The 22,567-nt window shown below is 35.8% G+C and overlaps 4 protein-coding genes across 4 annotated transcripts; 3 read left to right on the top strand and 1 right to left on the bottom strand.

The window, feature by feature from the left end:
* Nucleotides 1-499: 499 nt before the first annotated feature.
* LOC101888492 (lectin subunit alpha) lies at nucleotides 500-1,603 on the top strand. The gene is made up of 3 exons (XM_020038272.2): nucleotides 500-659; nucleotides 735-846; nucleotides 920-1,603. Exons 1-3 carry the CDS (start codon nucleotides 531-533, stop codon nucleotides 1,537-1,539), a joined length of 861 nt encoding a protein of 286 aa, XP_019893831.2. The 5' UTR covers nucleotides 500-530; the 3' UTR covers nucleotides 1,540-1,603.
* Nucleotides 1,604-5,481: 3,878 nt separating this feature from the next.
* Nucleotides 5,482-6,555, bottom strand: LOC101889142 (lectin subunit alpha). The gene is made up of 3 exons (XM_005187732.4): nucleotides 6,398-6,555; nucleotides 6,221-6,332; nucleotides 5,482-6,153 (listed from the first exon to the last, which is right to left on the bottom strand). The coding sequence occupies exons 1-3, from the start codon at nucleotides 6,506-6,508 to the stop codon at nucleotides 5,528-5,530; spliced, it is 849 nt and encodes a 282-aa protein (XP_005187789.2). The 5' UTR covers nucleotides 6,509-6,555; the 3' UTR covers nucleotides 5,482-5,527.
* A 4,641-nt stretch (nucleotides 6,556-11,196) lies between these two features.
* On the top strand, nucleotides 11,197-12,314 carry LOC101888319 (lectin subunit alpha). Its single transcript, XM_005187728.4, has 3 exons — nucleotides 11,197-11,359; nucleotides 11,414-11,525; nucleotides 11,581-12,314. Exons 1-3 carry the CDS (start codon nucleotides 11,231-11,233, stop codon nucleotides 12,198-12,200), a joined length of 861 nt encoding a protein of 286 aa, XP_005187785.2. The 5' UTR covers nucleotides 11,197-11,230; the 3' UTR covers nucleotides 12,201-12,314.
* Nucleotides 12,315-17,449: 5,135 nt separating this feature from the next.
* Nucleotides 17,450-18,582, top strand: LOC101888782 (lectin subunit alpha-like). Its single transcript, XM_005187730.4, has 3 exons — nucleotides 17,450-17,610; nucleotides 17,678-17,789; nucleotides 17,858-18,582. The coding sequence occupies exons 1-3, from the start codon at nucleotides 17,497-17,499 to the stop codon at nucleotides 18,502-18,504; spliced, it is 873 nt and encodes a 290-aa protein (XP_005187787.2). The 5' UTR covers nucleotides 17,450-17,496; the 3' UTR covers nucleotides 18,505-18,582.
* The last annotated feature ends 3,985 nt before the right edge of the window (nucleotides 18,583-22,567 follow it).

Below are 22,567 nucleotides of genomic sequence, written 5' to 3'. Positions count from 1 at the left end.
GGCCATAAAAAAAAATGTTCACATGTTGCAGGGCCCGGATTCTATTATTTTTCTTTTGTCATTACCATCTGAAGCCAATTTCTTCAAACTGAACAGTGTCGTATCTCAAATCGAACAATTTGGGTTGGTTCGACCCAACTATATCCATTTTTGTTTTTTAATTCACTGAATTTTGGATCTGCGTAATACTGATTCATTTCGATGTTTCAGCCTGAGCGACATATCTGCTACTATAAATTTAAAAAAACACACTCCTAATAATCTGACGATTCTCATATGTCTCCCAGAATAATCTCGGAATACCCCAACAAACATTGATAAGTGGATTTTTTTTTTTTTTTTTTTTTTTTTGAAATATTTTGTTTACTTTTTTGTCATCCATTTGTATTTCCCTTAATAAAAAAAAACATTAAAAAAATTCACTATCTTTGTGCTGGGGAATAACCAACGGCTTGAAACAAAAGGCGGCATCACGGCACGGTGTGGTATAAATATCTTGAGAATTTTTGCGACTCGAACATTAAGCGACGATGCCTACTGGAAGATCATTCAATTTTGGCTCACTATTAATTGTGACACTGCTCGCCATTGTCGGCGGTGTGCCACAGTGGTACAACAGCACAGATGGCAGGCAGTATTTAATAGACGGCGATCGAAAGGTAAATTAATGCAAATTAATAAAAAGGTCTAAAAATAATTAGCAATTCTTCTTTTTTTCACTTCGTGGCTACTAGTATAACTGGTTTGAAGCTCGTCATGAGTGTGCTCGACGCAATTTGCAGCTTGTCGAGATTGAGACAAAGGAAAAAAATGAAGCTTTGTTGGCGGTGCTGAAGCCAATTTTCGGTAAGCAAAAAAAAAAAGAATATAAACGATGTTATATGAGAATTTATAATCATTTTTCTCATTTCATTATTAGGAAATTCCTATAATCTGTGGCTGGGTGCAATGGATGAATACAGTCGCGATAAGAATTTCGAGAGACCTTTCTATTGGTCGTCCAGTGGCAAACCGATGACCTTTTCGTATTGGTCCGATAATAATCCCGACAATCATAAGGAGGATGAACACTGCGTTCACACATGGGCATCGAAATCCAATTATCTCTGGAATGATAATCGTTGTGACCACCAACGTTTCGGTTTCATTTGTGAAGATCATTATTTGCATGCGGAGCAGCAAAAAATGTTGAGCGAAAAAGTTCAAAAACTTAGGCAACCAAACGCCAAATTATTTGAAGAATATCATCTTCAACAAAAAGAATATTCTGAGAAATTATCGAGCCTTTTAGCGGAGAACGAAGCGGGAGAAATGGAATTTAAAGAGGTGCTACATAACATTTACACAAAATTGGAATTTGATATAAGTCATGCCTTGGCTCAACATCAGAGAGAAGTCAACTCCCTGGTGGAGAATAGAAATGAGGCGGTGCATAAACGAAATGCTGAACTGAGAACTTTCAACGAGGAAATGTCGAAGAAATTTAGCAAAGAATTAGAAGCTGCGAAGATAGTTTATGATGATGTTTTGACAGTTTAAGTTTAGCATTTAAGCAGATACATTTAAAATAAAATAAATTAGATGTGATAAGACAAAGAAAGAACTCTTTATTCTGAACAAGAACAATTTCAGTCAGTTTTCCGACAGATATATACCCTCAGCATATGGCCATACCCCGAGTGGCGCATCCACCTTTAATTTTTGAAAATATTAGAGTTAAGATACCTTGTAATCCATGCTTTTGTGGTATATTGAGTCTTGGGCAAGATTTCTATAAAAATAAGTTAAAAAGTATCAGTCGGTTTTTCCGAAAGATGTATGCCTTCGGCCAAAGTTCGATTATTTAAATATATTCTGCCTTTTGTTATGATTATACAAATTGTTGACTCTCCATGGAGTAGGTTGCGAAGGAATGGACATATATTGTCCATTTCGTATCGGACCTAAATAAACATGATATAAATATTGCGATGTGTCAGGTTCAGACTATATTCGTTACTTCTTTCACTTTATATGCGATATAGGGTAATCTTTAGAAAATACTAAAATGTGTCTGAGGTACCAAATACAGAGTGAAATGAAAAAAAACTGCAGCCAACTACAGACTGCTGTCACTTCCAAGCTACTTGTCAGACAGCTGTTAAAATTATTCCATTTACATATCGCAATATTCCATTCGGCAAATTTTGAAAAATGATTTAGGGGTAAAGCTATTGAAATTCCAAAAAGTGCAAGAACTAACACCGCAAATGAAAGAAAATAGACTCAAAAGAGCTAAAGAGTTGCTTGGCCGAAAGAGGTGAACTGCCGAATTTGGGTTTTCTCCGATGAGAAAACATTCGTTGTCCAGCAGTTTGTAAACAAACAAAATGATTGTGTTTACTTGCCAAAGAGGTCAGCTGAAAATGTAAACCTTCGATTGGCCACCAGAACTCAAGCGCCGGTGATGATGTGGGCCGCCATAACAGCCGATGGTCGGTTTCCACTCGTATTAATTGACCGTGGCATCAGAATAAATGCCGAATATTATCGCGAAAATATTCTGGAGGATGTATTACAGCCTTGGGCACGCAAACATTTTGGCCGCTGACCTTGGACATTCCAACAGGACTCAGCATCATCGCTCTCAGCACGCGCCATCCAAGAATGGTTACAAAATGAGGTTCCTCGCGTCATTTCCAGAGCACAATGGCCACTAAAATCTCCTGATACCAATCCGTTGTACTGTTGTGTTTGGAGTATTTTGGAAACCAAGGTTGGCACTAAAAAAATACCAAAGTATCGGTCACCTCAAGCAAGCTCTTCACTGGGAATGGTCAAAATACTGCAGAACAACATTCGGACAGCGTTTTCATTGACCGTTTGAAGGGCATAACTCATGCCAAAGGTGACCAAGTCTAACAAATCTAAACTTATTCTAAAATGTGAGGCTTTTATTCAACAAAAGTTAAAAAAATGTAAAAATTATGGATTTTGACTTTGTTACAGTTTTTTTATCTCACCCTGTATATCATCTTCACAACTGATCTTGTGTTAACAAATATGTTTGTATGTGTGAAATTTGAAGAGAGTTGGGAGCTTATTTCGCTTTCTTTGAACGTTTTGTTTTTCAAAATCTTGAACCCTATGTGAGGGAGGTACCTAAAGAACTGGTCCGATCTCTACCATCATTACAAGAGATCTTGTGTTGATGGAAATATTGAGATGTGCCAAATCTGAATAGATTCGGACGTTAATTTCGCGTTTTATAAGTTTCATGGGTACTTAAATTGTTGACTCTTTGTGGGGGTTGTGCCAGAAGGAGTGGACCGATGTATTTCATCTTCTCACCAAACCTTGGGTTAATTAAAATATTGTAATGTATGTAATTTGAAGAGATCCAGATACTTATTTCGGATTTTATGATCGTTTTGGTTATTCAAAACTTCGGCCTAGAAGAAATGGTCCGATCTCTACAATCCTTATAACATATATTGTGTTGAAGTATTGAAAATTTGCATGTTATATGGGAGAGCTACCAGAAGGAGTGCATTGATATTGCCCATCTCCGAACACGATCTAAGTTTGATAATAATATTACGACGTACCAAGTTTGGAATAAATCGGATACTCCTTGCGAGAGTTATAGTGCGGAACATACCTAGATCGACTCCAAATGTCTTGAAACGAGTCTGGTCCAAAGAGACCTAGGGTACCTAGATCGACTCCAAATGTCTTGAAACGAGTCTGGTCCAAAGAGACCTAGGGTCTAAAGCCCTAATTTAGATCAGGCTCGTTTTGGCCTCATCAAATGTAGCCATATGGCTGAGGTTGTAAAAATACGAGAAATATTTTGTAAAAAAAAAAAATCAAATTCAAAAATTCAAAAAAGCAGCGCTTTTTATTCTTTTTCTTAAATATGGGTACACATTCCATTTTGACGGGATCGTAGCAAGTCAAAATATTCTACAAAATTATTTGTTATAAAATTCTACTACAGGTTGTAGAAGACCTCAATGGTCTAAAACTTTCCTATAAGGGAAAGTGCCCTTTAAAATGGATCGAAACAAGTCATAATAGTCTACTATATTATTTGCCATAATATTCAGCCACAAGTTCTAGAAGATGTCGAAAGTCTATTTCTTACCTAAAAGTCAGAAATTCATATTTTAGAGTTTTAGCCATACTTTGTGTGAGTTTGTGCAATAATCTCCAACAAAACATCATTTTCGAAGGATGACGTAAAAGACAAATATATCAAATTGAAGTCTATGTTTTCATTGCATTTTATAAAAATTAAATTAAAAATGAATATCACAAAAAGAAAAAACACCAAAAATCCAACAACATTTTCTAAGTTTTTTTGATCGAATTTTCCCCTGCGAAATTAAATTGATTATTGACAATTTTCTGAATATGTGGGTTTGAATGCATAAAAATCCTGTTTCAATCAAACGCATATACCGGCATTGGGATAAATTTAGGAGAAATCACCTAATGTAAATCACCCTTTTAGTTAGTTATTTTTCTTTACGCCTAAAAGTATGCAATATTTTCATATAAACCGACATTCTACGATGAAAATGGTTGAATAAAGAATGAGAGAAAATTTGTTTCTCAGCCCTTCACCGGGTTACCTCTGCGAACTTTGTTGTTGATAATGGTAATTTGCAATCTGGACCTGAAACGCAGCTTAGAGTTTGCGACTCAGATTCGTTGATGATAACCCAGAGACCGTCTAGAACTAAATGCGATCACAATAATTGAACAAGTCATAATCTGGAAATTAATCTCTAAGCTGATTATCAAGCTTTTTTTTCATCCAACATAAGCATAAGGAAAATTACCTCCGGCATGCTATTTACACCTCCTCACAATATATCTATCTATATATAGAAAAGTAATAGTAATTGACTGAGTGAGAATTAACGTCCCGAAGAAATGGTTGAAACTGGAATCTTGAAATTTTGCTCGAGGGTCAGTCTTGGTACGTAGGCATGTTATAAGGCTGGCTTTTTGGAAATTCGAACCGAAAGGTTACAAAAAATTCTAAAATGTACTAATATTTAATACTTTGTATTGGACAAACGGAATGAACTGTATGAGATGTACCAAAGGGTTTTTGGAATTTCGTACTGAAAGGGTAAGAGATGTCTAAAATGGTACCATTTCGTATTATGTGAAGCAATAGAGAATAGAAAATATGACATTTTATATGAGAATAATGGTTGGAAAGTAAGTTTGATACACAAAGGTGGTTTTGAAAATGTGGACTAAGTGTACGAAGTGTACTAAATGGAATTGTACTAATTGGAACAATTTGGTTTAGGATGAACGGAGGAAGCTGAAATGTCGAGTTTGGTGTTGAAATCCCAGTTCGTGGTAGCTTTGTGATAAAGATAGACAGACTTCTACATACCAGACATTCTGATTTCAAAGTGCTAAATTGTGAAGACCTCTTCATAGTACGTTATATTTATTATAATTTATTTTTTCCACTCATAATTGTCAAGACATATTTCAAAAATTATAAAAAAAAAACCTTAATTTAAAAATGTATATTTCCAAGAATATCTTCGATTTTTCGCTCTACTTCAAACTGCTCCTGGGAAATTCTATTGGCTATCTTTGGTGTGGAATTCTCCAATTTTTCATAGAGTTCATTGATGTGCTCATTTGTCTCTGTCGGTACCTTCTTCATTTCCTGTTTATTCTCCGCCTCATCACTGCCGCCATTGTGGGAGGATTTACTCTCGAGAGCTGCCAAAAATTCTTCAACCTCTTTGTTATTTTTTGCAATCAGATTCCGGGTGCGATGTACCATCTCCAAAACCTTCTCCTTTTCGTGTTGCATCGATTCGGAGAATTTTTTGATGGCTTTCATAACATGTTGACGTTTTTCGCGCAACGTTGAATAGTATTTATTGTGGGCGTGTTGATCTTCACATATGAAACCGTATTGATTGGTACATGTCACATCGTTCCATTGAAAATCGGGACTATAGGCAAAGGTTTGCACACAATTTTCCTGATTGCGTTCATTGTTCGGTTCTCCGGGATACCAGTAGCTGTAGGTCATACCCTTGCCGGAGGCAGACCAGTAGAAAGGACGATTTGTGCTGATTTCAGAATTGAATTGGTCATTGCCACCCAACCACAGACTGGTGGAGGTGCCTGGGAACGAAATATTAACAAATGTTGGATTACAGAAATTAGATTGGGTTTTTGTAAAACAACCTACCAAATATCGATTTCAATAACTTCACCAAAGCTTGATTTTTCGATTCCGACTGGATTTCCACCAATTGTAAATTTCTGCGTGCGCACTCATGATTGGTCCTAAACCAATTGTACTTTAATGAAATTTCAAAACTATTATAATTAATTGTTTAATATTTATTTTATGTCAGTAAATCACCTTTGCAGCACTTTCAATCAAATACTGCCGACCATCCGAACTGTTATACCATTGCGGTTCAGCAATGGCCACTCCAATGAATAACAGCACCAATAAATAATAACTTTTCATTTTCACTTCTACATAAAAAAATATTATAAACTATGGCAATTTTAATTCTTTGCTACCAATATTTATACCCTAAATGGGGTATTAAAATTTGCTAACTCCAACAGCTTCATAATCCACAGTTTGCATTTTTGTTATTGGCTTTGGGGGAGTGGAGTGGAAATATCCAAAGAACGTCATCAAACTTTAAAGAAATGCAGCGCAGTTGATTTTATTCAATATTGCACACATTGCGGAACGTGTGGTGCTTAATGTTTAAATCAGAGCTGAGCAAAATAATATAAAGAGATTGTTTAAGAGAAAAAAATATTGTATTTAAAACCTACAACAACACTATGTGTTGGGGGTATTATAAGTTTGATTGGGCCAAAAACTATGTAACACCTAGAAATATTTGTTTCCCACATAGGAAAGTATATATGGATCTTCCTATCTCGCCGAGATGAGTCGATCTATGTATGTCCGTTCGTCCGTCTGTCCATGTTAATTTGTAATCCAGCTACAGGTCGCAATTATGGTCCGATCCTCACGAAATTTAGAATGGAGGTGGGGATAGGGTACAGAATAGAACCCTATTGTTTTTGGAGATGATCGCACGATATTTAGGGGTTGAAATGGACCAAAAACAGAAAAATTTCCTGATTTTGCAGTTGCTTTATAGGCCACAATTATGAACCAATGGACGCGAAAATTTGCATGGAGTTAAAGTTTAGGAGTGGGTAGAAACCTACCAAATTGGGCGGTCATCGGACAATAACTAACAGGTAAAATAGACCCTAACTTTTATGTAAAAAATTGGAAAATTTCCACTAAACCGCGAATCAATCCAAGCCAAATCACAAATAAAGGGTGTTTTTTAAGCCCCGATAGAACTTGAAATTGTAAAAAATAACACAAAAAATTAGATTTTAATCAATTTTTTTTTATTCGAAAGATCAATAAGTGACATGAACATTTGAAAATGATTTCGGGCATATGGGCACCACTGCTGTTCTTGACGAAGTGCATTCTGGACGTCCAATTTTCGGCCACTTTTTCGAGCACTGCTGGCCGTATGTCACGAATAACACGAACAATGCTGGCCTCCAAGGCGTCAATTGTTGTTGGTTTATCAGCATAAACCAGTGATTTCACGTAACCCCACAGGAATAAATTAATCGAGAGGTGTCAAATCGCACGACCTTGGAGGCCAATTGAAAGGTCCACTTCTCGAAATCAACTTATCTCCAAATTTTGATTTCAATAAGCGGATGGTTGCGTTCGCCGTATGGCACGTAGCTCCGGATCAATGTCATCCATATTTTTAAACAAAAAATCATTGATCATGGTGCGGTAACGATCTCCATTGACCGTAACGCGAGCTTCGGCCTCATTTTTAAAGAAATAAGGTCCGATGATGCCACCAGCGTGAAAACCGCACCAAACGGTGCATTTTTCTGGATGTAATGGAGTCTGCAGGGTCTCTTATGGATTGATCTCACTCCATTTGCGGCAATTTTGCTTATTAACAAACCCGTTAAGCCAAAAATGCGCCTCATCGCTGAACACAATTTTGCGATAAAACAACGGGTCATTTGCCAACTGCTCTAGAGTCTGATTTTCAAAGTAAATTTGGATAATTTCGTAGCGTTGTTCAAGCGTGAGTCTATTCATGATGATTTTTCAGAGTATACTGAAACAAATAAAAAAAGTTTCATCAAAATTTAATTTTTTGTGTTACTTTTTACAATTTAAAGTTCTATCTGCTTAAAAAAACACCCTTTACATTAAAAGATCACTTCTGACCATTACAGTGATGCTAATAGCCAAGAAATCGGATATATAGCAAAATAGGTACAACATATATGTAAAAGAATTTATCTTATTTATTCTGCTTATAAATCAAGAACCGCTGGGCCAGTTTTCACAATTCGCATCAATTCGGAATGGTTTCTATCCAGAAAACGATAAAATCGAAGAAAATCGCGGAAGAATATACCAATAAAAACGTGAATATCTTTTGTCGATTTTTTTTTCAATTTTTGTCACATTTTTTTATCGCATGCGATTTTTTCAATTTGACTTACATTTTTGAATTGTAAATTTCGAAATTTTTACACCCCCAACACTACGTTTTGAGGGTATTATATGCATGTCGCAATTATCGTCCGATCCTCACGAAATTGTGCATGGGAGTGGGCTTGGGCTCAGAATTAAAGCCTATTGTTCTTAAGATGTACACTTAGAGGTGCAAATGGACTAAAAAAAATTAATTGTTTCTAATTTTGTAGTCCCTCTATAGGTCACAATTGAAAACTTATCGACACGGAATTTCGCATCAGAAGATGCTGAATATTTAACAACACTACGGAGTGCGTAAATTTTGGCCAAATACTCCGGGTCAAAAAACTAAGGGTAACCTCTGGGCAGAGCTCTTTGACATTATTTCAAAAACGAAATCTTCCAAAATGGATTTGGTTATAAGGGGAGTTCGAATATATTGTAGTGTTGTATGGTATCGCATGGTCGGCCCCGCAAGACTACAGCCTTTGCCGATTTGGTTCCAACTTTCCAAATACTAATATTTATGTCAGTGCTAGGTCAGGTGTGAAAATGGACAATATCGGTACACTTTATCAAGTACCTCCCCCACAAAGGGTCAAAAGTTCCAATAATTGTAACTCTTATAAAATTTGATGTAGGTTTCAGATTGTCTTCAAATTACACAAATCACAGTATTTTTATTAACCCATGGTGTGAAGATGGAATATTTCGGTGTCTCCCCTTCCTGGTATCTCCCGCACAAAGGGTCAAAATGTTGAATGACCAAAACGATCATAAAATCCGAAATAAGCATCGGATTCTCTTCAAGTTACACACATCACAATATTTTTTATTAAACCAAAGTCTGGGGTGAAGATGGGATATATCGGTCCACTCTTCCTTGTACCGCCCCCACAAAGGTCAAAATTTTGAATTTTCATGAAGCTCATAAAACGCGAAATAAGTCTACGATTTCATTCAGACTTGGTACATCTCAATATTTCCATCAACACAAAATCTGTTATAAATATGGTAGAGATCGGACAATTTTTTCGGGTACCACATAGGGTTCAAGATTATAAAAAAACCAAAACGGTCACAGAGAACGAAATAAACATCCAACTCTCTTCAAATTTTACAAATGCAAATATTACTGCGAACCCCTTTTGGAACCTCACCTCAGGGTGCATTTTAGTACTTTTCGTAACTTTTTAGTACGAATTTCCAAAAGCCAAAGCCTTCTCACACGCTTTTGCACCAAGACACACACTCGTGTAATTTCAAGATTCTTTAGCTTTAGCTGCTTCGTCTTGGCCTTGATTCTCGCTCAGTAAGTCAGTTATTTCACTACTCTTGGAATCACTTTGGTAAGTACTTATGACATGTCGATGTTTAAACAAGTTAAAAATCAGTAAGTTCGGCCGGACCGAACTTTGAATACCCTCCACCATTTGGAAAGAATTTGGAAATTTTCAAAAAATAAAATCCTTAAAATATTCTGTTAAAATTTTAAAAATACCAAATACAGCCGTTATATCAATGTGTTTACGACGTGGGCCTACATAGGCATTGTTTGTCATAAGCCATTACCATATTCAAATTCGAAACTTGAAATAAACGGTGAATAATGTAGCTAAAATCATCAAAATGTCGTATATATGGAGGTACCGTTACATCGGAGCTGTGCGAAGACCTGGACGTGCATAGACAATTTTATGTGACAGGCTGTAGCATCCATTACGAACTTCAAATACCACATCTCAAACAATTTCGATGGGTATTGTACCTAAAATCGTCAAAATACGGAAGACTCGGACCTGCATAGGAAATTTTCGATCACAGACTGTAGTTCCCATAACGAACTCTAAATACGTAATTTGAAACAATTCTGGTGAATAATGACGCTAAAATCATTAAAATACCGAATATTGAGAGGTACCGTTATATGGGGGCTATACGAAGACGTGGACTTGCACAGACAATTTTCTGTCTTAGGCTGTAGTATCTATTACGAACTTCAAGTACCAAATTTGAAACAATTCCGGTTAATAATGTCGCTAAGATCATTAAAATACCGAAGATCGGGAGGTACCGTTATATGGGGGCTATATGAAAACGTGAAACTACATGGCCCATTTACGAACTTAACCTGCCTACTGGAAAAATAAACATGTGTGCAAAATTGTAGCTATCTATTTCAATTCATTCGAAAGATAGAGTGATTACAACAGAAAGACGGACGGACAGAGCGACAGACATCGCTAAATCGACTTTGAATTTTACGCTGATCAAGAATATATATAATTTGTTGGGTCTGACATGGGTATTTCGAGGAGTTACAAACGGAATGATAAAGTTAATATACCCTCCATAGTATAGTGGAGGGTATAATAAGGGGATGTAGGGCTTATTAAACCCATCATTTGATAAGATGTTTTGCGGAGGACCCTTCAAATTATGGGGGGGGGGGGGGGGGGTTGATGCACCTAAAGATAATCTTAATACTTTTACCGGGGGATTTTTTGAAAAAAAAAAAAAAATTATAATTATTCATTAAAATAATCTCCTACATGCATGTATGTTCCCACAAGGGGGACATTCCTGCTGATAAGAACTAGAAATCCACTGATAAGAATAGCTCAATATTCTTCGCATCTACAATAAATCCCAGAATATTTAATTCAAGTCTGAAATTCAATTAATATGGACACACTCAGAGCAATTTCCTCGCTTATTTTGTTAATAATTTCAATAATTAATTTCACAAATGCCGTGCCGCAATGGTATAATGGAACCGACGGCAGACGATATTTGGTTGAAGGAGAACAGAAGGTAATAAATCATTTAAACCCGAAATAAAATATAAGGTATTTTTTCTATTTCCAGTACAACTGGTTCCAAGCATTTCATGAGTGTGCCCGTCGCAATTTGCAGTTGGTGGAAATCGAGTCCCGGCAAAAGAATGAGATTTTGATTGCCATACTGAAACCACTTTTTGGTAAGTCAAGAGAAATAAAATTTGAAATTACTTAAAACTCAATTATACTCCTCAGGCAACTCCCATAACCTTTGGATAGGTGCCATCGATGAATATAATGGCCAAAAGAATTACAATCGCCCCTTCTACTGGCACTCGTCTGGCAAACGGATGACCTTCTCCTATTGGTCCGACAGCAATCCGGACAATGACCGCAATGATGAACATTGTGTTCACATGTGGGCCAGTAAGCCCAATTACAAATGGAATGATCATCATTGTGATTGGCCGCGTTTGGGTTTTATTTGTGAGGATCATTATCTCCAAGCTGAATGCAGAAAAGTTTCAGAGAAAAAAATCACACAGATTACAAATGTGGCTGAGACAGTTGTGGGGGAATATTATGAACAACAAGAGGCCCAAATAGATAGTCTGAAAAAGGCACTGGACAAAATTGAAACGGAGGAGTTGCATTTTAAGGAACAGCTCAATGAGCTATTGACGCAAATAGAAGCTGAAACGAATACATTACTGGTCAAGTATAGAATGGAAATGAACTCAATGGTGGATGAGAGAAATCGGGTGTTACATAATACAAATTTGGGGTTACGCAGTGCCATAGAAGTTTTGACCAAGAAATTTAGTAAAAAATTGGAAACGACTAAAACCGATTACAGGAATATTTTACAAGAATGAGTACAGCATTTAAATAAGAGATTTTCCAATAAGAGTTGTGATTTTTAATATTTAAAATGAAATAAATAATTTAACCTAAGAAACCGAATCTCCTTTAGGGGTTTGACCCACAAATTCACAACCTAGACTGGCCATTGTACAGCGAAATTATGAAAAAATTTGCAGGAAAAAAATTGTCAAAAGTAAAAAAAGGCTTTTGTATAATAAAATTTATGATTTTTTTTATACCCTCCACCATACATAGCATGGAGGGTATAATAAGTTGGTCATTTCGTTTGTAACTCATCGAAATAATAATTTTAGACCTAACAAGGTATATTGTTCTTTATCAGCGTAAAATTCTAAGACGATTTAGCTCTGTCCGTCTGTTGTAATCACGCTAGAGTAAAAACGCATAAAGATAGGAAGCTAAAAGTTTGCACAGATCAGTCTTTTGTAGGCAGGCAGGTCAAGTTCGAAGACGGACAATATCGGTCCACGATATCGTATATCCCCCATATGACGGTATCTTCCGAGAAAATATATTTTAATGTTGTAGCCAAAATTTTCAATGAAATTGTCTGAAAATCCACACAGGGAGTTCCTTCTGAGTACTTTACCCTACCTTCTGGAACAGTCTTTTCACGGTCCACGATATCGTATACAACGGTACCCCCACTATTCTCTATTTGGAATTAACGGAATTGCTTCAAATTATGTAGTTAAAGTTCGTAGTGCGTAGTACAGCCTATGACAAAAAATTGTATATGCAGGGCCACGCCTTCGTTTAGCATCCATAAAACGATACCCCCGATATTCGGTATTTTGATGCTTTGTATAGAATGTTAGACAATTCCATTAAAAAATGTGGTAATTTCAATGGAATTGTCTAACATTCTACACAAGGAGTTCCTCGTGACTACATTACCCCCTGAAAAAAAATTGTCTATATAGGTCCACGATATCGTATATCCCCCATATAACTTTACCTTCCGATATTCGATATTTTGATGATTTTTGCAACATTTTTCAATGGGCTTGGCTTAAAATGTACACAAGGAGTTCTCTGTGGGTACCTTACCCCCTAAAAGAGAATTGTCTATATAGATCCACGATATCGTGTATACCCCCCAAATGGGAAATTTCTATATGGGTCCACGATATTGTATAGCCCCCCCCGCCATACAATGGTGCCCCCAATATTCGGTACTTTGATGTTTTTAGCCACATTTTTCAATGGAATGGTCTGAATATCCACACAAGGAGTTCCCCCTGAGTATTTTATCTCCTGTAGACGTAGACATATAAAGACAAGAGTATTGTCTTTATATGTCTACGTTTTAGTATAGCACCCATATAACGCAATCCCGTGATATTCGGTATTTCCATGATTTTCGCGACATCATTCACCAGAATTGCGTCAAATTTCGTATTTGAAGTTCGGAATCGTTACTACAGCACCACGTCTTCGTATAGCCCCATAAAAAGGTTTTCATTGGAGCGATATTTTTCGACGCAATTTTTTTTCGAAATTTTTCAAGAATGGTGGAAAAATTTTCGAAAATTTTCAAGTTCTTTCCGAATGGTGGAGGGTATAAAAAGTTTGGCTCGGTCGAACTTAGCTGCTTGTTATGGTACGTATTGAGTATGGAAAATTATGTTGTTCGGAGACGCACAAAAAAATTCGAACTAGAACATTTCTCCCTTTGACATTTTCCCCAAAAACTGAAGTATTAAGGGAGATGTTAGACCTTTTTAGTACCCACACTGTATGCATCGTACAAAACTTAATACATTGTACTAAATTTTCGGACCTTTAAGGTTTTGTATATTATTCTAATTTTTCCTTTTTCGGAAAAAATAATCGGCAAATTTTTACCTTTCACACCAAGAAGTTCTCAAAATCTTTCATTTTGAAGTTTACAGAGGAGGTTTTTATTAGAACCATTGCATTGGACCCCCATTCACTTTTTCTGTTCAAAACTATTTAAACGTCTCCATATGCTATATCAGATTTCGAAATTTTAGAACGGTAATACTCCCTTTTGCTAAATGTAGTACCATATCAACCGCAGTGACATCCATATCAAATTTTAGGCTCTATTCCTTCACCCAACACCAAATTTAGTTCAATTTTGAACTTTTCGAATAACTACAGTATACATTTTCCATCCTTATACCAAATCTGTCAAATTTCGGGATTACAGTTCCATCCCTTCACCCAATGCCATATTTAGTACCATTTAGTACTTTTCGAACAGTTATTTTACACATATCCAAAAACACCTCAATTTCATAAGACATCCATATCAAATTTCAGTTCAATTTAGTACTTTTCTAACAAAAATAGAACATATTTCCATATTTACTTCAAATTTCAATCCCAGATATCAACAGAGACCTCGATATCAAATTTCGGGATTCCAGCTATATCCCTTCACCCAATACCCAACTTAGTACTCTTTGAAGAATTATAGTGCATATTTCAACACCTCCATATCTTAACCATAGCCAACAAGAGTGACATCCATATGTAATTTCAGGATGTCAGCTTTATTTCTTCACCCAATGCTAAATTTAAAACCACTTAGAACTTTTCGTACAATTATAGGTAACATTTCCGAAACCACCTCTATATGTGAAACTACATATAAACAGTGACTCCGATTTTAAGCACAATCTGTTCAATCAATATCATCAAATTGTACCAACTATAGTACTATTTATTGTTTTTCGTACAGTTATAGTACACATTTCCAAAACTACCCCCATATGTCGATTCCAGATACTAACAGGGACCTAAAAATCAAATGTGAGGATTCCAGGCCAATACCAAATGTTGTACCAGTTAGTACTTGTTGTACCAATAGAGGATGTATTCCCAAACTATCGCCAAATCTTAAACACACATACCATCAGTAATCTATATATCAAATTTTAGACTCTTATATCTATCCCTTCATCCAATACCAAATATAGTACCATTCAGTACTTTTGATACTATTAAGGTACAGGTTTCCTATAGCATCTTCATGTGCCTAGGCTACACACGAACAGTGACCCTTATTTCCAGTTTCAGATTTTATGCACTATCTGTTCACAAAATACCAAATTGTGTCAATTGTACTATTTACTACTTTTCGTACAATTATAGTACAAATTTCGTAAAACAACTTTTTATCACAAACTTACCACCAACAGGAACGCCCATATAAAATTTCAAAAGTCCAGCTTCATTCGTTCAGCCTAAACCACCTTTTCCACATTTAGTATCATTTAGTACAGTTCGCACCCATGGAACACATTTCCAAAACCATTTCGTATAGCAAACTTACTTTCCAATCTTCATTCTCATAACAAATTTCTAGTTTTTAGCTCTATCCCTTCACATAATACCAAATGGTATGATTTAGTGTCATTGTAGAACATTTCATAACAATAAAGTTCGATTTCCCAAAAACCCTGTGGTGTATCTGTCCTACACTTCATCAGTGACTCTCATTGCAATTTTTCGAATTCTTGCTCATTCCGTTTGTCCAATACAATGTATTCAAATTCTAAGTGTTTTTCAGTACTTCTCGGAACCTTTAAGTACGGATTTTCATAAACCCAGCCTTATAACATGCCTACACATCGAGACTGACCCTCGTGCAAAATTTCAAGCCATCAGCTTCAGCCGTTTTGTCTAGGAGTTGATTTTGAGTCAGTCAGTCAATTATTTCTTTACTCGTTTTTATATCCTCAGCCATATGGCTACAGATGGTATAAATCATTCAATACGGCCAAAACGTGCCTCATAGTGCCTAGATCCTAGATCTCTAGACCATTTTAGGACACTTGTAATCGACTACAGGCGTGTTCATCTGTCTGCCTGTCTGGCTGGTGGGCACGATAACTCTCGAAAGGTGTATACGATTTGGTCCAAATTTGGACCAAATATCATAATATAATTATCTAAATTAGATTGAGTTCGGCTAGGGGCAAAATTTGTCCACTGCTTCTACTACTTCCCCTACATTTTTTTCACAGAAAATAGTTTGCATTATGGTACAAGAGAGGATAACCAATTTTTTTACAAACTTTGTAAATCTCATAATTCATATAAGTACTAGACCAAGTACGAAAATGAATAATATCGGCCTACTCAATCAAGTAACTCACCCACAGGGTCATTTTTTTTAATTGTAACTCTTATAAAGTGCGAGTTTCTGGCATCTCAATATTTTTACTAACACAAGATTTCGTGTGAATACGAAATATATCGGACCACTCCTTCCGGGACCTCCAACACAGGGGTCACAATTTTTAATAATTATATCTTTCATGAAAGGCAAAATAAGAATGAGATTCTCTTCGAATTTCACACATCCCAATATTTTTATTTACAAAAGATCGGATTTAAAGATATGATATATCGCATCACGCTTTCCGGTACCTCTCCCCTCTCTCATAAAATGCTACATTTTTCAAGATTTCTACTAACAAAAGATCAGTTATGAAGATGGTAAATATCGGTCCACCCCTTCTGTTACCACCCCCACAATGGGTCACAATTTCCAATACTTATATCTCTAATAACTTGTGATACAAGTCATCGATTATATTAAAAATTGCTCTGTCTTAAAATTTTTCTCAATCAGAGATGTGATACGAATATGGAATTTATCGGTCATTTCCTTCTGGTTTTTGCCCACACTAATATTTTGGATTAGATGAAGTGGAGTACTTCGGTCCGCTATGTAATATACCTCACGCATATTTCAACATTTTCCGAAAATTATCATATAACTCATATAAACTGAAGGAAGTAGTCGATCTACCACTTTTTAACTGACTGATAGTTTTTAACTTGCTTTCAGATACATAAAATGACGACCCACCTAAATTTACTTCCGATTTTATTTGAAGCTAAGCATTAATATTGCACACGGCAATATCTGTTATGATCAACATAATTTTGTTTATATGTTTTGAAATACGTTTGTGCTGACGAAGTCACCAAATTTTTGAATAAACATGTTTGCTAACTAAGCTTAAAGTATGCACTAAGCTGGGTTAACACTATTCTACAATTATTTGATATATGGATTTAGAAAATCTTCAAAATATTTGGAAACCCAAAAACTGAAATTACCAGCAGATTTTTTTTGGTTCATGGAAAAGTTCTAACCTCTAGAAAACTTATTTTGAAGAAATGTTAATACTCACTTACAATATCTGTCGATTAGTGTAAATTACACTCCCATTTCTGGATTATATAAAACAAAGAAAGAAAGCTATACCACATCAGTTGTAAATTGGAGTCATCAACATTAGTATGGCAGTCTTGAAATATTTTTTAGCAGTTCTATTTGTAGGAGTTGCGATAGCGGAGCCCCAGTGGTATAATAGCAGAGATGGACGTCGTTATCTAATTGATGCCGAACAAAAGGTATTGAGTTTGGGATCACAAACCTAAACTTGGAATTACCAAATTAAGGTTCTCATGTCTTTTCTAGTACAATTGGTTGAGTGCTCAACAAGCATGTTCGCGCCGGAATTTGCAATTGGTTGAAATTAAGTCGGCGGCCAAAAATGAGGCTCTAGTGGAAACTCTGAGCTCGATCTTCAGTAAGCAATAACTCTCAAAAAAGTTACGGACATCTTTCCCAAAATATATATTTTTTAATTTCTTACAGAACGTCCCATAAACTTGTGGTTGGGCGCCAATGATGAATTCAATCCCACTCAGGATCCCCGACGACCCTTCTACTGGTCCTCATCTGGCAAACGCATGGACTTTACCAATTGGTCCGAGGGTAGCCCGGCCAATACCAACTCCAATGAACACTGTGTTCACATTTGTGCCAAATCCCAAAACTACGAATGGAGTGACTTGGCTTGTACCGAACAAATTGGTTTGATCTGTGAAGAGCAACCCCAATACAACACACATCGCCAATCGTTGCAAGAGAAAGGTCAAAAGGTGGTAGATATCACCAGGAAACTTTTCGGTTCCCAGCAGCACGAACAAAAGAAGTCCATGGAAAAATTGACACGCCTCATCGGCCAGGTGGTAAAAAAGAATAATGAAATCGAACGTTATTTGGAAAAGATCGAATCGAATATGGCCCAAAGTAATGATCGTACAGTCGAATTGCGTAACAAGGAGTTGCGTTCATATGTTGAAGCTGCCCTCAAGACAGTCCGCGAACTTGATCAAGAAATGCAAGATGTCGCCCAACAGATGTACACAAAATTCTCCAAGGATTTCAATGATGTTCAAAAGACCATTGAATACATTATGGGCAACAAAAATGAGCAACAAGATGCGGCATGGAAGTAAATTAAAGAGACTTTATTGTTTTTATTAAAAAAATCTTAAATTAAAAGTAAATAAAAATACAAATATTTTTTAACAAAATTTAAAAATTATCACAAAACGAATTTTCTTGCTCGACATGTACTTGAAATATACGGAAACGTATGATATGGGTTCTCCTCAAAAATATTGTTTACAAATCAAATGGCTGTCTTTTAAAAAAATATAAATTTTAAGTTTATGCTTATAAAATTTATTATTTTTTTACTACATTTAGAAAACTTACTATGAAAAATGAAATGGGTTCATTAAAAAGGCTCTTAAAATTATTATTTTAAACCTTATATTCCTTAAAATAGTATTTAAAAAAAAAAAAAAAACTTAAAAAAAATAAGGCTAACAAGTAGCCGGCCCGAAGTTGTAATATTCTCCACCATTTGGAAGGAACATGAATATTTTTTAAAAAATTAAACTCGAAACTCAAAAAAGGAAAAGCTTGAGATTCCATTATACAAGAAATAAAAAGCAGCTAAGTTCGGACTATTCGGAAGGATCTTGAAAATTAAAAAAACGTCGAAAAATACCGCTGAAATAAAAACCTATATAATGGGGCTATACAAAGATGTGTTGCTGGATAAGTATTTTTTTGTCATAGACTCTAGTAATGATTCCGAACTTCAAATGCGAAATTCGAACCAATTCCGGTGAATAATGTCGCTAATATTATCAAAATACTGAATAAAGGGAGGTACAACTGTATGGGGCTACATTAAGACGTGTGCATACACAATTTTCGGTCATAGTTTGTAGTACATACTACGAACTCCAAATACTAAATTTGACGCAATTCCGGTGAATACTGTCGCGAATATCATGGAAATACCGAATATCTCAGGGTAGCGTTATATTGCTGCCATATTAAAATATAGATCTATACAGGGTGAGATGAAAAAACCTGCAACCAATTTCAGACTGCTGTCATTTCTAAACCACTCGTCCGACAGCTCTTAAAATTATTCCAGTGACAGCTCTTTATATTGTTTACAAGCGTACAAAGGCATTTTGGTGAGAGTGTTCCAGAAAAAAGTTATTCGTGATGGAATTGAAGCGTGATTGTGTGATTTCTAAATATTTGGCTGGAAAGCTACAAGTAGCTATCGTTAGAGCACACCATCATTTAAATGTTAATAAATCTTTTGTGTCTCGTACCATCATTGGATCGTTACAGAGATACTGGTTGCGTAACCCGACGCGTAGAAAACAGCAACATCAGCAGAAATGGTTTGAAAATAAAGAAGCGACTTGATCGAAAACCGCGTCACAGTGGCCGAAAAATGGCTTGTGAGCTGAACATATCGCAATATTCCATTCGGCAAAAATGAGCTCGGGATAAAGTCATTGAAATTCCAAAAAGTGCCAGAACATACACCGCTACAGAAAGAAAATAGACTCAAAACGGCTAAAGAGTTGCTTCGCTTGGCCGAAAGTGATGAACTGCCACATTTGGGTTTCTCCGATGAGAAAACATTCGTTGTCCAGCAGTTTGTAAACAAACAAAATGATCGTGTTTACTTGCCAAAGAGGTCAGCTAAAAATGTGCACCTTCGGTTGGCCATTGTGATGGTGTGGGCCGCTATAACAGCCGATAGTCGTTCTCAGCTCGTATTACTCGACCGTGGCATCAGAATAAATGCCGAATATTATCGCGAAAATATTCTGGAGAGTGTATTAAGGCTTTGGGCACGCAAACATTTTGGCCGCAGACCTTGGACATACCCACAGGACTCAGCACCATCGCAATCAAAAGCACGCGCCACCCAAGAATAGTTACAAAATGAGGTTCAGCGCTTCATTTCCAGTGCCAATGTCCACCAAAATTTCCGGATACCAATCCGTTGGACTATTGTGTGTGAAGTATTTTGGAAAGCAAGATTGGCACTAAAAAATACCAAAGTGTCGATCACCTCAAGCAAACGCTTCGCCGGGAATACCTCAGAGCAACATTCGGGCAGCGTGTGACGGTTTCATTGGCCGTATGAAGGCCATAATTCGTGTCAAAGGTGACCACTACGAACAAATCTAAAATTTGATGCTATTTCCAATATTTTTTGCTTTCATTCAATAAAATTACAAAAAACAAAAAAAAAAAAAATGTAAAAATTATGGCGTTTGCCTTTGTTGCAGTTTTTTATCTTACCCTGTATATGCTCTCTAGCCATATGGCTGAGGATATAAAAATATTCTAACAAATTTTTCGTCCTTTAAAATATATTCTTAAATAATCATCGTATAATGATACCGCAAAAGGGTTCTTAAAAATGGAAGTATATTGGTCTGGTGGGATATTTACATTATTTTTTTAAACGACGTATATTGTTGGTCTGTTGATCTTTAAATAATATTTTTAATCTGTCCAGGTATTTTAGTCTGCACTTTCCCCCGAAAATTCCGACTAAAGATCTGTGTGTGTCATCGGTTGGTCCTTTAAATATACTCTTAGAAGCATCAAAAAATATTTAAAAAATCCGCGTATTTTGGCCTGTTTGTACTTCAATTATCTTGGTAAAATATATGACATTAGCTCTGATAGTCTTTTAAACAATTTTATCCAAAAAGTGAAGATTACTGTTCTGTAAGTCCTATCAACACTTCAAAACACTTACGATTTTAGCACTGGTAGGTATTAATAAGTTTATTTAAAAAATCGCGATAATTCCCTATCAGAGCTAAATCATAGGTAGTTTTTTATTATCGGAGCTATAATAATAGATTGTTTTATATTTTGTATAAAATCAGAATAATCTGAATATTCCCGTTGTTATGGCTCCGATGGGATTAAAGAACAATATACACTCCTGATCGCCGCCAGAAAATTCCCTAAACTTTTTTACGCGCACATTTTCCCAAACGCTTCAATTCTCACTTACTACCGCACAATCACTCATTCAAAAAAGAAGAAAAAACATTTGCGATTGTTTTTTGGCCAAAGTTATATACCAAGTTTAAGTGAAGATGGCCCCCGCCGCTCAACTTTCTTGTTTTGTCCATTACACGGCAATATGTATGTACATTTATTTTGCACTTTGCTTTATTCGAGTAGCCGTTGGCCATTTATTACGAGTAGTTTCGTTTTGTAAAGTGCGTACTTTAGGTTTTTTTTTTTTTCAAAAACAATTTTTTCCAGTTGTTTGCATTTTTCTAGAATATTTTGCCCATGGCAACAGAACTGAAAGCAAAATAAAAAACTTTCATTTTCTGTTGAACTTAGAATATATGACGATATTTTTCATATTTCTTTGCCATTGTGTTTTATTGTGAAGAAAAGTGAAAAAAGTAAGAGTAAATTTATAAGTCCTGATTCAACAAAAATTGAGAGAAAATAAATTGAGAAGATATTAAATAATATTAGCGGTTTTTGGCGTGTGATGGGTTTTTGGAAATTCGTATTAACAGGGTACGAAAAGTACTAAAAATGGAATACCATTTATTGGACAAACGGAATGAGATGGGGTACTGAAATATGGAATGAGAGTCACTGATGGAGTATGCGATAGATGAACCAAAGGGTTTTGGCAAATTCGATCTTAAAGGTTACGAAATGTTCTAAAATGGTACTAAACTTCTAAAATGGTACAATTTTGTATTGCATGCACGAATTGAGCTAAAAACATGAAAATCAGTATGAGAATCCAGGTTGGAAAGTAAGTCTGATAAATGAAGGTGGTTTTTGAAATTTATACTAAGTGTGCGAACTGTACTAAATTTAGAACAGTTAGGTTTAAGGTGAACGATTGGATTCCTGTTGATGATAGGTTTGTGATAAAGAGGTTTTTTTTCTGAAATGTTTACTACAATTGCACCAAGAGTACTAAATAGTACTATATATTGGTACAATTTGCCATTGGGTGAACAGATAGTGTTCGAAATCTGAAATTTGGTATTAGGGTCGTTGTACATTTTATAGCCATGACATGTAGAGGTGATTTTGGAAATGTGTATTTTAATTGAACGAAAAGCAATAAATGATACAATATTTGGCATTGGGTGAAGGGGTAGAAAAAAATCTGAAATTTGATATTTAGATTAC

Source organism: Musca domestica, unplaced genomic scaffold, assembly GCF_030504385.1.
Source record: "Musca domestica strain aabys unplaced genomic scaffold, Musca_domestica.polishedcontigs.V.1.1 2, whole genome shotgun sequence".
In the NCBI taxonomy this organism is placed as follows: Eukaryota; Metazoa; Arthropoda; class Insecta; order Diptera; family Muscidae; genus Musca; species Musca domestica.
Note: the sequence above shows the minus strand (reverse complement) of the source record. Positions and strands in the feature narration are given on the sequence as shown.

What these genes read in the sequence shown, in the direction of transcription:
- LOC101888782 (XM_005187730.4), top strand. Translation starts at nt 17,497, where the DNA reads ATGGCAGTCTTGAAATATTTTTTAGCAGTTCTATTTGTAGGAGTTGCG. An exon ending in TAATTGATGCCGAACAAAAG is followed by an intron (nt 17,611 to 17,677) that starts GTATTGAGTTTG and finishes TGTCTTTTCTAG; the next exon opens with TACAATTGGTTGAGTGCTCA. An exon ending in AACTCTGAGCTCGATCTTCA is followed by an intron (nt 17,790 to 17,857) that starts GTAAGCAATAAC and finishes AATTTCTTACAG; the next exon opens with AACGTCCCATAAACTTGTGG.
- LOC101888492 (XM_020038272.2), top strand. Translation starts at nt 531, where the DNA reads ATGCCTACTGGAAGATCATTCAATTTTGGCTCACTATTAATTGTGACA. An exon ending in TAATAGACGGCGATCGAAAG is followed by an intron (nt 660 to 734) that starts GTAAATTAATGC and finishes CGTGGCTACTAG; the next exon opens with TATAACTGGTTTGAAGCTCG. An exon ending in GGTGCTGAAGCCAATTTTCG is followed by an intron (nt 847 to 919) that starts GTAAGCAAAAAA and finishes TTTCATTATTAG; the next exon opens with GAAATTCCTATAATCTGTGG.
- LOC101888319 (XM_005187728.4), top strand. Translation starts at nt 11,231, where the DNA reads ATGGACACACTCAGAGCAATTTCCTCGCTTATTTTGTTAATAATTTCA. An exon ending in TGGTTGAAGGAGAACAGAAG is followed by an intron (nt 11,360 to 11,413) that starts GTAATAAATCAT and finishes TTCTATTTCCAG; the next exon opens with TACAACTGGTTCCAAGCATT. An exon ending in CATACTGAAACCACTTTTTG is followed by an intron (nt 11,526 to 11,580) that starts GTAAGTCAAGAG and finishes TATACTCCTCAG; the next exon opens with GCAACTCCCATAACCTTTGG.
- LOC101889142 (XM_005187732.4), bottom strand. Translation starts at nt 6,508, where the DNA reads ATGAAAAGTTATTATTTATTGGTGCTGTTATTCATTGGAGTGGCCATT. An exon ending in TGATTGAAAGTGCTGCAAAG is followed by an intron (nt 6,333 to 6,397) that starts GTGATTTACTGA and finishes ATTTCATTAAAG; the next exon opens with TACAATTGGTTTAGGACCAA. An exon ending in GTTATTGAAATCGATATTTG is followed by an intron (nt 6,154 to 6,220) that starts GTAGGTTGTTTT and finishes TTTCGTTCCCAG; the next exon opens with GCACCTCCACCAGTCTGTGG.